This window comes from Kogia breviceps, chromosome 8 (genome assembly GCF_026419965.1).
Source record: "Kogia breviceps isolate mKogBre1 chromosome 8, mKogBre1 haplotype 1, whole genome shotgun sequence".
Lineage (NCBI taxonomy): Eukaryota > Metazoa > Chordata > Mammalia > Artiodactyla > Physeteridae > Kogia > Kogia breviceps.
The window spans coordinates 92,400,373-92,414,363 of NC_081317.1; the positions used below are offsets into that span (position 1 = coordinate 92,400,373).

General features: G+C 45.5%; 1 protein-coding gene across 3 annotated transcripts in view; it reads right to left on the reverse strand.

Moving 5' to 3' along the window:
- Positions 1 to 342: 342 nt before the first annotated feature.
- The window catches only part of ANKS6 (ankyrin repeat and sterile alpha motif domain containing 6), a 61,993-nt gene continuing 48,344 nt past the window's right edge, over positions 343 to 13,991 (reverse strand). The window contains exons 15-16 of one of the 3 annotated variants that reach the window (XM_067039758.1): positions 5,677 to 5,773; positions 343 to 3,986 (exon numbers count right to left, since the gene is read on the reverse strand). In XM_067039758.1, the coding sequence (XP_066895859.1) occupies positions 3,925 to 3,986; positions 5,677 to 5,773 (159 nt within the window). In that variant the 3' untranslated portion in view covers positions 343 to 3,924. Of the gene's footprint in view, positions 3,987 to 5,584; positions 5,774 to 13,991 lie in introns of those variants that run through there. The other 2 variants (XM_059070979.2, XM_059070978.2) reach the window with 2 other exon arrangements.

Genomic DNA, 13,991 nt, shown 5'->3' on the forward strand with positions numbered 1-13,991 from the left:
TGGTCCCTGGAATGTTTTTCCTCATGGAGTGCTGGTCCTATTCCCATGGTCTCCCCAGTATCTTTGCTCCCCACTCTGAAGACCCACAGACCTTGGTCTCATTCCACCTGTTTTGGGCCTGGGACCCATGTTACCTTCTGCTTCCTGAATGCTCTATAGGGCTGAGCACAGCCAACATGAGACACTGAAAGCAGAAGAGGTGGAGATGAGGGAGCCCCCAACTTGTAAAGACTCTCAGCAGAAACAAAGAGAATCTCCAAGCCATATATGTATAGTATTATAGTATTTCATAAACACCTCCCCACCAAAAAAAAAAAAAAAAAAAAAATTGTGAACAAGCCATACAGACTAACAAGGTTTTATTTGTTTTGTGTTGGCTGGGCTTATCCCAATTCAACATTTCTCTCTGTGCTGAAAGGCAGCATGACAGCATGGAGAGAATTGACAGGTGAGGCCTACATTCAAATCGACCATCACCTGTTACAAGGTGACCTTGGTGAGGTTAATATCTGTGTGCCACACTCACCAAATTGGTAGAAAGGGGATTTTAAGGCTGCCTCACAAGATTATCGTGAAGGAGGTGAGGCGACGGAAGCGCTCAGCACACCATAGGCACTTGCTTCATAACAGTTCTCACTGGAAGAAATCTGAGCAGCATTTTATACCTTTGATGAGCAAAATCAAAGTGAGAAGACAAACTCACCATTATTTAATATACATTTGGCAAACAAAAATCCTTCAAAGAATCAAATCCCTGTAAGGAAAAACAATAAAATAGTAACAAAAAGAGGTGTTGGATGGTAAGGAACGTGGAAACACACAGTAGAGCTGAAACAAAACAGCACCTTGGTCTCTTATCAAAGGATCCAGTGGCGCTGCTGAGGCCAAACCCTACCCCAGCCACCTGGACAGTGGGAACAAGGTCTCCCGGAAGAGGATGGCCATGGCCTGTGTCTATGAGCCCTAGGGAGGCAGCTCCAACAGGAACTAAGACTCATGGGGGCTGGCTCAACCCACTGGGTAGGGAGGGCCCTGAGGAGGGGCCCTGGGTGGTCCCCACCTTAGGAAGGAAGCTGAAGAGGGGACTCACCACCCACCTCCCCCAGGGAGGAGATTCAGTCGCTGGCCAGTCCTTCAGAATTTGGTATGGACTTTGTCAGGGAAAGCATCAGGTCTCCTTACATGCTGAACAGGATCTGTTGGTTAATGAGACATGATTACCTTGCCTGAACAAAGCACAGATGGTGCTTCACAACACCTTCAGTCTGGGCTGCAGAATCTTCCCAGGAAGGGTCCCAAGCCCTCAAGAGGTGCTTTCTTGGAAGGTCAGCGTAAATGTTCACAGCTGTCTAGCCCGGGTCTGGCCTGCACGGCACTGTCCTTAGGCAGCTCTGAGGCAAGAGCAAACTGGAGGGGTTTCCTACTTCCTCTCTGCCCCCTGGATCAGCCCCTGTGATCAGGCTGGAAGGCCTCCCTTCTTTCTGTCCACCTTGCTGGGAATCCCAGTGACACAAACACCAGAGTCGGCCACAGCTGGAGGGTGGGGATTCACCACTAACCCTCACTTCCTCGGGGCTCCGATACCAGCAGAGCCACCTAAGCTGCTGCCACCTCTGGCTGGAGGCTGCTGCTTCTGGCACCAGCCCACCAGCCCTGGCTACATCAAGGCAAGCAGGAGGCGGGATGGGGCGGGGGAGAAACAGAGGATTTCAAACAGGCAACCGTCGTGGAGATTTCTCACATCTGCAGAGCTCCACATGGTGTGAAAAGGGCTTTCACCTTCATCTGATCCTCAGCGCCTTGGGGAGCACTATCCCCTTGTAACTGAAAGGGAAACTGAGGTTCAAGGAATGGAAGAAATATGTTACCCATTAAGAGGTGGCTGAGCCAAAACCCAGTGCTAGGACTGACTATAGATTCAGTGCTCTTCCAGGTAACAGGCTGCTGCTATGCATTTCAAAGAACCAAAAATTGGAATAACAGGTATCTAACTTACCCCCCGATAATATTTAACCCAGAAATGTTATATGTCGCCTGCCTTCTCACACACCGTCCCCCCATCTGGGGAGCCCTTGCCCTTCCCCACCTGCCAGCTGTGCTGCCTTACCCTTTCAGACCCAGTCTTTCCAATGCGGCCCATCCAGGCCGAACCTGAGCCATCACCCACAACGTCCTCAGAGCCGTGGGCCCAGCACACGCCTTTACTATAAGACTCCTTACGGGCACTACAACGTCTGACTTACATGCTTGTCTCCTCTAAGATACTGTGGATTCTTTGAGGGCAGAGATGAGTGTTTTTCATCTCTGGATCCAAAGCACAAGCACAGGGTGGGCACAGGGTAAATGCTCAGTAAATATGTAGTAAGTGAAAAAGTAAATGTTTTCCTGGCAAAACTTGCAGCCTCCATGTAATGGTCTGGCACTGAAGCAAGTAGGTGGGAACCTTCTCCTGGCCGTTGGGGGACAGGGCTTAGACACCCAGCACTCGCCAGGCAGGACACCGCACCAACACTGGGAAATGATGCCTCTGACCCTGCAGGAGACGCCCTGGATGCAGAGCTCTATGAGCAGGATCCTGGTTCTCTCAGTCAGGGGACTCCCTCACCGTGATGTCCCACTGCCAAGCAGAGAGATGCTGGAAAGAAAAGAAGCAATTACCAAAGACCCCTGATCCAGCTGAAGGCCTTGAGGACCCCTTGGGCCCACTCCCAGGTGCTGTGAGGCCTCACGACTGCCACTGCCGAGTCAAAGCAGGGCTTCCCTAATGGTGTCCAATGAACCTCAGTCTTGCAAGAGTGCCATGAAACAGCATTCTGTGATCAAACATATGGGAAATGCTACAAGCTACATGGCCCCCTTGAAGAGACACGCCCCCATGTGTGGCATGATAAGGATTCTGAGGTGTCCTGCAGCAAGCGTCATGTAACTGGGCTTTAACCCAGTGTCTGCCAAACCTATTGATCACAGAGCCTCACCCCACTGTCATGTATACATTTGCTCCCCCTTTTTTTTCCTTTATGAAAAACCTATTAACATCCTGTGGAACTAGGGTTCCAAGGAACACACTTTGGGAAATGCCGATGGTCTTCAAGCAAGGAAAACACTGTGGACCAGAATAGCCTCCTGGAGTATCACCAGGAAGGAGGTGATCATGGTCCAGAAAGGGCGTCGGGGATCTCTCACCAACCAGCACACAAACTGCCTGGGAAAAAAACCTTAGAACCACTGAATCCAGTGAAAAAGACAAAAAAGGCATCTGTCCTGAGCCTGTTTTCCCATCTGCAAAATGAGAACAATAAGCCCTGCTCTGTCTGGGGTCATTAGATGAGATCGTGGAGGTGTGCATTTGTGGAATGCTGACCCCCAGCACAGCTCCTGTGTATCGCAGGTATTCAATCATAGGGATTCGATCAAAGTTACCCAAGTGAAAGCTGCACAAATATAGGGGTGATGAAAAGACCAGGAGGACAGCAAAGAGTGGGTACAAAACCTCACAGCACCTAACTCAGGGGCCCATGTGTATTTCAGGGGCAAACAACCCTAGGCCTATCAATAGCCTCTGAAGATATGAGTACATTAAAACAGCGAGAATCCCTGGTGCCTCTAGCCCCAGGAGTCTATAGGAATTGGTGGCAAAAGCATGGCCTCAGAGCCCACTAGATCCGGTTCTCAGTCAGCTCTACTCCTTCCGGGCTGGGCAACTGGCATGCAGCTCCAGTCCTCCGTGTCTGTTTCCCCAGCATGCAAGATGAGGTCAAACCATGCCAGCCTCCAGGCTTCTGGTGAGGACAGATGACACCGGGTTCCAGCGGCTGCACACAGAAGGTGCTCAATGACTGTGTCTCCTTAAAGAAGGTTGGGATGTGAGGAACATTTATAAAGGTGTCTGTCAGTGATGGCTAAAACAAAACCTCTTCTCTCCAGTCACGTGGGAAGCTGGCTTTTATGGGTGGGAAGATGGGAGGATGAAGGAGGAACAGCACCCGCTGGATTAACGGACAGAGGGAGAACACGATGAGGCTCCAGGCAACATGGTCAGGACTCCCTCTAGAAGCCAGCAGAGGGTGAATGGGCACTCATGGCCGGGGGAGGGAGAGATGAGAGGCCACATCTCCCAAGGAGACCAGCATGCGACTAGGCAGAGCTCATGGTAAAGATGAGAGTTCTGCAAAGGCTGCTATCCATTGCGCATGTCCCACGGACCATGTGCTTGATGCACACTGGCTCTAAGCGCCACGGACCACGTGCTTGATGCACACTGGCTCTAAGCGCCAACTTACCCATCCCTGGCCACACAGCTGGCTAGCTGCAGGGCTGAACCAGAACCCTAAGCCTGAGTCCAGAGCACACGCTCTCTCCATTCTGCTGTGCTGCCCCTCGAGGCTGGGACCACCATTCCTTTCTTCTCTTGCTGTACAGGTCCTCAAGGGTGGGGACTGGCTCTGACTCATCTCTGCACCCGCAGCATCCAGTGGTGCTGGTCGAATGAATTACGCACTTGAAGACATTTCAGAAACCTACTGGACTCAAAAGTCAGAGTCCCTTTCATAGAATATGACACAGTAGAAAACTACATAGGCTGATTCCCTTCTGAGGAATGTAGCCTTAGAAGAAATTCTAAATTCTTCACTTCTTTGCCTAGAAAATGTGAGTACCCAAGTCCTTCTACAGTGTAACATATTAGGGTCTTCTGTTCCCACTCAAAGTGGAAAAGCCCTACTGTGATATGGGGTGAGCAGCGTGGAATATCAGAGCATTGTCTTGCCTGACGACAGACAAGGAAACTGAAGGCCAGGAAGGAAAAGGGATCCCTCAAGATCACACCCTGAGCCTCGCCATTTTTCCTTACATAAAAGGCTGCCTTTGCAAGAAAGAAGTACGCATTCAACATATACATCCTGAACAGCTGTTGTACGCTGTCTGCAGCAGGTGCAGTGAAGTGCAAGAGCAGAGTTATCACACAGAGCAGTAAGGGCCCCAGAGGCTGGAGGAGTTAGTTCTGTGTAAGGGTGTTGAGAAAGGCTTCATTTGTTAGGTGACTTGGACCATTAGGGAGAAGTTAGAAGTTCTAAGGGAAGATGTGGAAGAGTGGCTAAACTTCTGCCAAAATATGTGCTCCCCCATCTAAGTACGGAGCTGTTGCTGTGAAGCCACTACCTTAACAACGACTACACTTCCTGGACAACGACTACACGTGGGGCCACGTGACTATGAATGGCCGATGGAACGTGAGCAGGAGGAACCAATGGAATGTGAGCAGTTAAGAGCAAAGCAGTAAAGAAATGGCTGTGCCTTCTTCACCATCCCCTTCCCCTCTGCCAGCCAGAAACAAACCGTCTGAAGCCCCAGGAATGGCAGAGCCACAGATGAAAGGAGCTGGCTCCCTGAATCACCGTGTGCTTCTGCCGAGTGGATGCAGCCATACTGGATTGTATGGGAGAGTAAGTCTCTACCGTGTTGGAGTTTGTTACAGCAACAAGCATCACCAACTACTACATCAGGGAAGGGAAGACAGGTGTTCCAGGCAGAAGGACTAAGGCACAGTGGTGTGACAAAAACATAGTGTGTTTCAGGGAATGGGGAAGGTCTGATGGTGGCTGGAGCACCGGCCATGTGAAGGGGGTACTGAGATTCAGAAAGCTCACACTGGTGACCACAGGAAGGAAGGTCACGTACAGGGATTGTTTCCAGGGGCCCTGGTGTTGCTGGCGCTGCTCTCGAAGGAAGAGTGGAAGTTGTGAATGGTTTCCTGTAAAATTTGTCTCTCGCGTCCCTGTGGAGGAAATTGAAAACAGACACAGAAAGTCTTGTTAAATCTTTTAACCATTAATTCAATTGACACAGTGCTGTTAACGTTTAACTCATACTTGAAAAACCCATGGGCATCTTGGGGAAAACAAATTACCTAATTGAAAGAGTACTGAGTTTAATAAAAACATCCTGAGTCAGAATCTCCCCCCGCACCCACAAACACAGCATGCCACGGCTGGAGAGGCCCCCAAGATGCCGGGGTCCAATTTCCAGATAAGGAAGGGCAGCAGAACTCAGGGAGAAAGAATGACTTGTCCTGGGTCACTCGGCCCGGAGGGGACGTCTCCTACCCTGCCCTGTGCATCTTTCCAGCCTTCATATCTCCAGGGACTTCAGAGGGAGCCGAACTTTATGATACAGAGTGAGAGTCTGAACTGCCTTTACTCCCCCCTTGTCCAAAAGATGACAGATTCGTCTTCACAGTGATTCACTTCTCACCCCATCCTTGCAGACCCCACCTCCTAGTTGCTGCCCTTTACACACATATTTTGAGATGGGAAAAGAGGGGGGATGTGGATGTTTTTTTAAGCCCAAAGAACATCTTCACTGAATACGTAGGCGAGAGGCAGTGATATATAGAGGTGAAGAACAGAGACTGGAATCATACAGCCTGGGTTCAAATCCCAACCCTCTCATTTACTAGCTGGGTGACCTTGAGCAAGATACTTCATCTCTCTGGGCCTTAATTTCCTCATCTATAAAATGAGGATGATAATTGTACCTCAGATGGTTGCTGCTGACATTGGGCTGTGGGTGGGCAGCAGGAGGCCAGCATATCCCGACCTCAGAGGGCAGCAGTGTAGATTAAACATGTATTTTTTAAACTAAGAAATAAATGTGGTCAAAATGTAAAGCAAATTAAAAATGAATAATCTCTGGCAGACTGTTTTCTGCCAAGAGTGGAAAAAAAAAAAAAAAAAACTCCACCGAATGAGCCTAGACTTTAAACTTTCTCTTCTTTTACTTCATGGACTGCCCTTTCCAGATCCCCAAGCAGAGACCTCTAGTGCTGACGAGGCCTCCTGGACACTTGGGAGGGCAGAAGAGCCTCCCTTCACACAAGCCTCCCAAGTCATTCTTCCAAGACAGCTGGGAAAGTGCCATCAGGCTTCCATCAACACACATCTAAAGGCAGGAGGGAAGAGGACAGAGCACTGGAGGTGGGGAGGTGGGGTCAGAGGACCCCGAATCCCTAATCCACTACTCACTCTGTCCCAGGCATGACCCCATGCTGCTGAGTTTCTGTATCTGTAAAAGGGGGATGGTATCACATTCTGGGGCTGTGATGAGGCTCAACCTGAGATAATGAACGGGGTGACACTGTGCAAACTGCAGAGGGCTAAAAAATAAATAGAGGGGATGACAACCATGTCATTATTAGACACCACCTTAGCCTTAATTGCCTGAGAAATGAGGTCAGGGCGAGACAGGCTTCCAGCACACTATGCTTCCTAACCTCTGGAGGGAGCCATAGATGATGACAACCATAATCACTTCGTGCATCCACACCTGACTGGAGATGATAATGATAACTGCCCTTTAAAAACCCCCAAGTTTCAAAGGACCTGCCTGATAATTCTCAAAAGGAAAAAAAAGCAAATGGCCATTAAAAGTAGAAAAAATGTTCAGTCTATCTAGTAGTTAAAGAAATACAAACCAACACAAGGCATACTTCTTGGCCTATCAAATTAATAAAAATTAAAAAGCAAATTGGTAGTACCCAATGCTGGCAAAGGTGACACTGGAACTTATAACCACAGCTGGTGGAGGTGTTCACTGGCTCCTGCTGGAAGGTATTTCAGGACAAAGTACCATATACCTTGACTTAGACTCCTTGACTCCATAATTTCACTTTTTTTAGACGTCTATTCTGAGGAGATAATTAGAAAGCCTTATACACGAAGTTGCTCACTGTAGCACTATTTATAGAAAGTTCGGATATCTGCATATCCAACAAGTAGGGATTAAAAAAAAAGAATTTTAGTACATCCTTGCAAATTTATTTTATTACATTAAAAGAGTTCTTAATGACATGGGTAACTGCATATATTTACTGTTAAACAAAGTAGAATGTAAAATTATAGATCCAAATTTATCTCAGCCACATAAAGAAAAACATTCAGCACAAAATGCTACAGAGCGATCTTACCAAATACGAACAGTGCTGGCCTCTGGGTGGTTGGATCGTGACTCCTTTGAAAGTTTTTTTCGCCTTTTTGGCACTGTGCAAATTTAGTAAGACAAATATGCACAACTTTGAATAATCACAAAAAAATGGGAACGGAAAGAAGCAATGGCTTGGGACCAACTAAAGGTGAAACTCAGGCCATCATTTCTGTTTAACCTTCTCCAATATAGCACTTGTCTGAAACTAACAGACTAATAAGCTGACTTGAGTATATATCACAACTTGGATACTGGGGTGGGCTCACCTGGAAGTCAAATGGTTTGCAGGCTGAGGGTCCACACTGCTTTGCTGATATTTTTATGGCTGAGCCAGGTTTTGTGCGAATATTCATTAAAAAAAAATTTTGAGGAGGCGGAGTCAAGATGGCAGTGTGGGAAGATGAGGAGTTAGCGTCTCCCCACAACTAGGGCGACTGACGGCCGCTGGTGGGGGATTCTGACGCTCAAGGAGGCAGGAGGAACCCGAGAGTGAACCAGTAGGATGTAGGGGGACTGAGGGGGGAGGAGAAGTGGAGGCCAGACAGGATCAGTGCCCCTGAGGCTGGGGAGATCAGGAGAGGCAGGTGGGAGGGACTCTCCAGAAAGAGCATGAGAGGAGCAGAGGGCAATCGCCTGGCCCACGCAGGCCGGGGAGCCTGCTGAGCTCCCAGGTGGGTCCCCTGCCCTCCAAGGCCCCGTCCAGGCCACACACGTCCTTGGGAGCATAGGAGGGAGGCCGGGGAAATCAGGAGAGGCAGGCGGGAGGGGCCCTCCCAGACCAGAGGAGCAGGAGAGGTGGGAGGGAGTTTGCCCTACCCACTTGAGCTCAGGAAGCCTGCTGGACTCCCAGGTGAGGTCCGCTGCCCTCTGAGACCAGGGGTGGGGGGCATACCTGTGTCCCTTCTGTTCCTTGAGACTAAGCCCCACCCCCCACAGCCCCCAGGGCCTTTTCCAGCCCTGTGGGTCCTGAGTACTGGCCCCACCCACCGCCCAAACCTCGTCCTTGCTTAGGCCCTGCCCTCTACAGCCAAGGCCTCCTGACATCTCGCCCCTTTTTTTTTGCCACTCCACATGGCTTGTGGGATCTTGATTTGCAAGCCTGGGGTCGGGCGGAAGCTCCTGCGATGGGAGCTCCGAGTCCAAACCACTGGACTAACAGAGAACCTCAGACCCTAGGGAATATTCACTGGAGTGAGGTCTCACAGAGGTCCCCATCTCAGCACCAAGATCCAGCTCTACCTAATAGCCTACAAACTCCAGTGTTCGAAGCCTCAGGCCAAACAACCAGTAAAACAGGAATACAATCCCACTCATGAAGAAAAAAAAAGAAAAGGAGATGGCAAAAAAATATGTCACAAATGAAGGAGCAAGGTAAAAACCTACAAGACCAAATAAATGAAGAGGAAATAGGCAATCTACCTGAAAAAGAATTCAGAGTAATGACAGTAAAGATGATCCAGAATCTCGGAAATAGAATGGAAGCACGGATGGAGAAAATACAAGAAATATTTAACAAAGATCTAAAAGAACTAAAGAAAAACAAACAGAGATGAACAACACAATAACTGAAATGAAAAATACACTAGAAGGAATCAATAACAGAATAACTGAGGCAAAAGAACAAATAAGTGAGCTGGAAGACAAAATGCTGGAAATAACTGCCAAGGAGCAGAATAAAGAAAGAGGAATGAAAAGAATTGAAGACAACCTCAGAGACCTCTGGGACAACACTAAATGCACCAATATTCGAATCATAGGGGTCCCAGAGGAGAAAAAGAAAGGGTCTGAGAAAATATTTGAAGAGATTATAGTTGAAAACTTCCCTAACACGGTAAAGGAAATAGTCACCCAAGTCCAGGAAGCACAGAGAGTCACATACAGGATAAGCCCTAGGAAAAACACACTAAGACACATATTAATCAAACTAACAAAAATTAAATTCAAAGAAAAAATATTAAAAGCAGCAAGGGAAAAACAGAAAATAACATACAAAGCAATCCCCATAAGGTTATCAGCTGATTTTTCAGTGGAAACTCTGCAGGCCAGAGAGAGTGGCAGGCTATACTTAAAGTGATGAAAGAGAAAAACTTACAACCAAGATTACTCTACCCAGCAAGGATCTCATTCAGATTCTATGGAGAAGTTAAAAGCAGCTCATGCAGCTCAATAACAAAAAAACAAACAACCCAATTCAAAAATGGGCAGAAGATCTAAATAGACATTTCTCCAAAGAAGATATACAGATTGCCAACAAACACATGAAAGAATGCTCAACATCATTAATCATTAGAGAAATGCAAATCAAAACTACCATGAGATACCATCTCACGCCGGTCAGAATGGCCATCATCAAAAAATCTAGATACAATAAATGCTGGAGAGGGTGTGGAGAAAAGGGAACACTCTTGCACTGTTGGTGGGAATGTAAATTGATACAGTCACTATGGAGAACAGTATGGAGGTTCCTTAAAAAACTATAAATAGAACTACCATATGACCCAGCAATCCCACTACTGGGCATATACCCTGAGAAAACCATAATTCAAAAAGAGTCATGTACCAAAATGTTCATTGCAGCTCTATTTACAATAGCCAGGACATGGAAGCAACCTAAGTGTCCATCAACAGATGAATGGATAAAGATGTGGCACATATATACAATGGAATATTACTCAGCCATTAAAAGAAACTAAATTGAGTTATTTGTAGTGAGGTGGATGGACCTGGAGTCTGTCATACAGAGTGAAGTAAGTCAGAAGGAGAAAAACAAATACTGTATGCTAACACATATATATGGAATCTAAGAAAAAAAATGTCATGAAGAGCCTAGGGGTAGGACGGGAATGAAACACAGACCTACTAGAGCATGGACTTGATGATATGGGGAGGGGGAAGAGTAAGCTGTGACGATGTGAGAGAGTGGCATGGACATATATACACTACCAAACATAGGGTGGATAGCTAGTGGGAAGCAGACTCATGGCACAGGGAGATCAGCTAGGTGGTTTGTGACCACCTAGAGGGGTGGCATAGGGAGGGTGGGAGGGAGGGAGATGCAAGAGGGAAGATATATGGGAACATATGTATATGTATAACTGATTCACTTTGTTGTAAAGCAGAAACTAACACACCATTGTAAAGCAATTATACTCCAATAAAGATGTTAAAAAAAAAAAAAGAGTCATGTACCAAAATGTTCATTGCAGCTCTATTTACAATAGCTAGGACATGGAAACAACTTAAGTGTCCATCAACAGATGAATGGATAAAGAAGATGTGGCACATATATACAATGGAATATTACTCAGCCATAAAAAGAAACGAAATTGAGTTATTTGTAGTGAGGTGGATGGACTTATCTGTCATACAGAGTGAAGTAAGTCAAAAAGAGAAAAACAAATACCATATGCTAACACATATATATGGAATCTAAGGAAAAAAAAAAAGGTCATGAAGAACCTAGGGGTAAGATGGGAATAAAAACACAGACCTACTAGAGCATGGACTTGAGGATATGGGGAGGGGGAAGGGTAACCTGTGACAAAGTGAGAGAGTGGCATGGACATATATACACTACCAAACGTAAAATAGATAGCTAGTGGGAAGTAGCCACATAGCACAGGGAGATCAGCTTGGTGGTTTGTGACCATTTAGAGGGGTGGGATAGGGAGGGTGGGAGGGAGGGAGACGCAAGAGGGAAGAGATATGGGAACATATGTATATGTATAACTGATTCACTTTGTTATAAAGCAGAAACTAACACACCATTGTAAAGCAATTATACTGCAATAAAGATGTTAAAAATAATAATAATAACCTTGAATGTAAATGGATTAAATGCCCCAACCAAAAGACATAGACTGGCTGAATGGATACAAAAACAAGACCCATATATATGCTGTCTACAAGAGACCCACTTCAGACCTAGGGACACATACAGACTGAAAGTGAAGGGATGGAAAAAGATATTTCATGCAAATGGAAATCAAAAGAAAGCTGGAGAGCAATACTCGTATCAGATAAAGTAGACTTTAAAATAAAGACTGTTACAAGAGATAAGAAAGGAAACTGCATAAAAAGGATTAATTAAAGGATTAATCCAAGAAGAAGATATAACAACTATAAATGTTTATGCACCCAACTCAGGAGAACCTCAATACATAAGGCAAATGTTAACAACCATGAAAGGAGAAATCAACAGTACACAATAATAGTAGGGGACTTTAACACCCCACTTACACCAATGGACAGGTCACCCGAACAGAAAATAAATAGGGAAACACAGCTTTAAATGACAAAATGGACCAGATAGATCTAATTGATATTCATAGAACATTCCACCCAAAAGTGGCAGAATACACTTTCTTCTCAAGTGCACATGGAACATTCTCCAGGATAGATCACATCTTGGGTCTGTGTGATCCACAAATCAAGCCTTGGAAAATTCAAGAAAACTGAAATCATATCAAGCATCTTTTCTGACCACAACACTGTGAGATTGGAAATCAATTACAGGCAAAAACTGTAAAAAACACAAATACATGGAGGCTAAACCATGCACTACTAAATAACCAAGAGATCACTGAAGAAATCAAAGAAGAAATAAAAAATACATAGACACAAATGACAATGAAAACACGATGACCCAAAACCTATGGGACACAGCTAAAGCAGTTCTAAGAGGGAAGTTTATAGCAATTCAATCTCACCTCAATAAACAAGAAAAACCTCAAATAAACAATCTAACCCTACACTTAAAATAACTAGAGAAAGAAGAAGAAAGAAAACCCAGTCAGTAGAAGGAAAGAAATCATAAAGATCAGAGCAAAAATAAATGAAATAGAAACGAAGAAAACAATAGTAAGGATCAATAAAACTAAAAGCTGGTTCTTTGAAAAGATAAACAAAATTGATAAACCCTTAGCCAGACTCATCAAGAAAAAAGGGAGAGAACACAAATCAATAAAGTTAGAAATGAAAAAGGAGAAATCACAACTGACACTGCAGAAATAAAAGGATTATAAGAGACTACTACAAATAACTATATTGCCAATAAAATGGACAACCATGAAGAAATGGACAAATTCTTGGAAAGGTACAATTTTCCAAGACTGAACCAGGAAGAATTAGAAAATATAAACAGACCTATCACAAGTAATGAAATTGAAGCTGCAATTAAAAATCTTCCAACAGGGGCTTCCCTGGTGGTGCAGTGGTTGAGAGTCCGCCTGCCGATGCAGGGGGTGTGGGTTCATGCCCCGGTCCAGGAGGATCCCACGTGCCACACAGCGGCTGGGCCCATGGGCCGTGGCTGCTGGGCCTGTGCGTCCAGAGCCTGTGCTCTGCAACGGGAGAGACCACGGCAGTGAGAGGCCCGCGTACCGCAAAAAAAAGCAAGATCTTTTTTGACCCGCTCATAGAGTAACAGAAATAAAAAAAAAATAAACAAATAGGACTTAATTAAACTTAAAAGCTTTTGCACAGCAAATGAAACCATACACAAGACAAAAAGACAACCCTCAGAATGGGAGACAATATTTGCAAATGTAACAACAAACAAAGGATTAATCTCCAAAATATACAAACAGCTCATTGAGCTCAATATCAAAAAAACAAACAACCCAGTTAAAAAATGGGCAGAAGACCCAAATAGACATTTCACCAAGGAAGACATACAGATGGCCAAGAGGCACATGAAACGACGCTCAACATCACTAATCATTAGAGAAATGCAAAACAAAACTACAATGAGGTATCACCTCACACCAGTCAGAATGGCCATTATCAAAAAAGCTAGAAATAAATGCTGGAAAGGGTGTGGGGAAAAGGGAGCCCTCCTACACTGTTGGTGGGAATGTAAATTGATACAAGCACTATGGAAAACAGTATGGCGGCTCCATAAAAAAATAAAAATAGAACTACCATATGACCCAGCAATCCCACTACTGGGCATATACCCTGAGAAAACCATAATTCAAAAGAGACATGCAACACATTGTTCATTGCAGCACTAT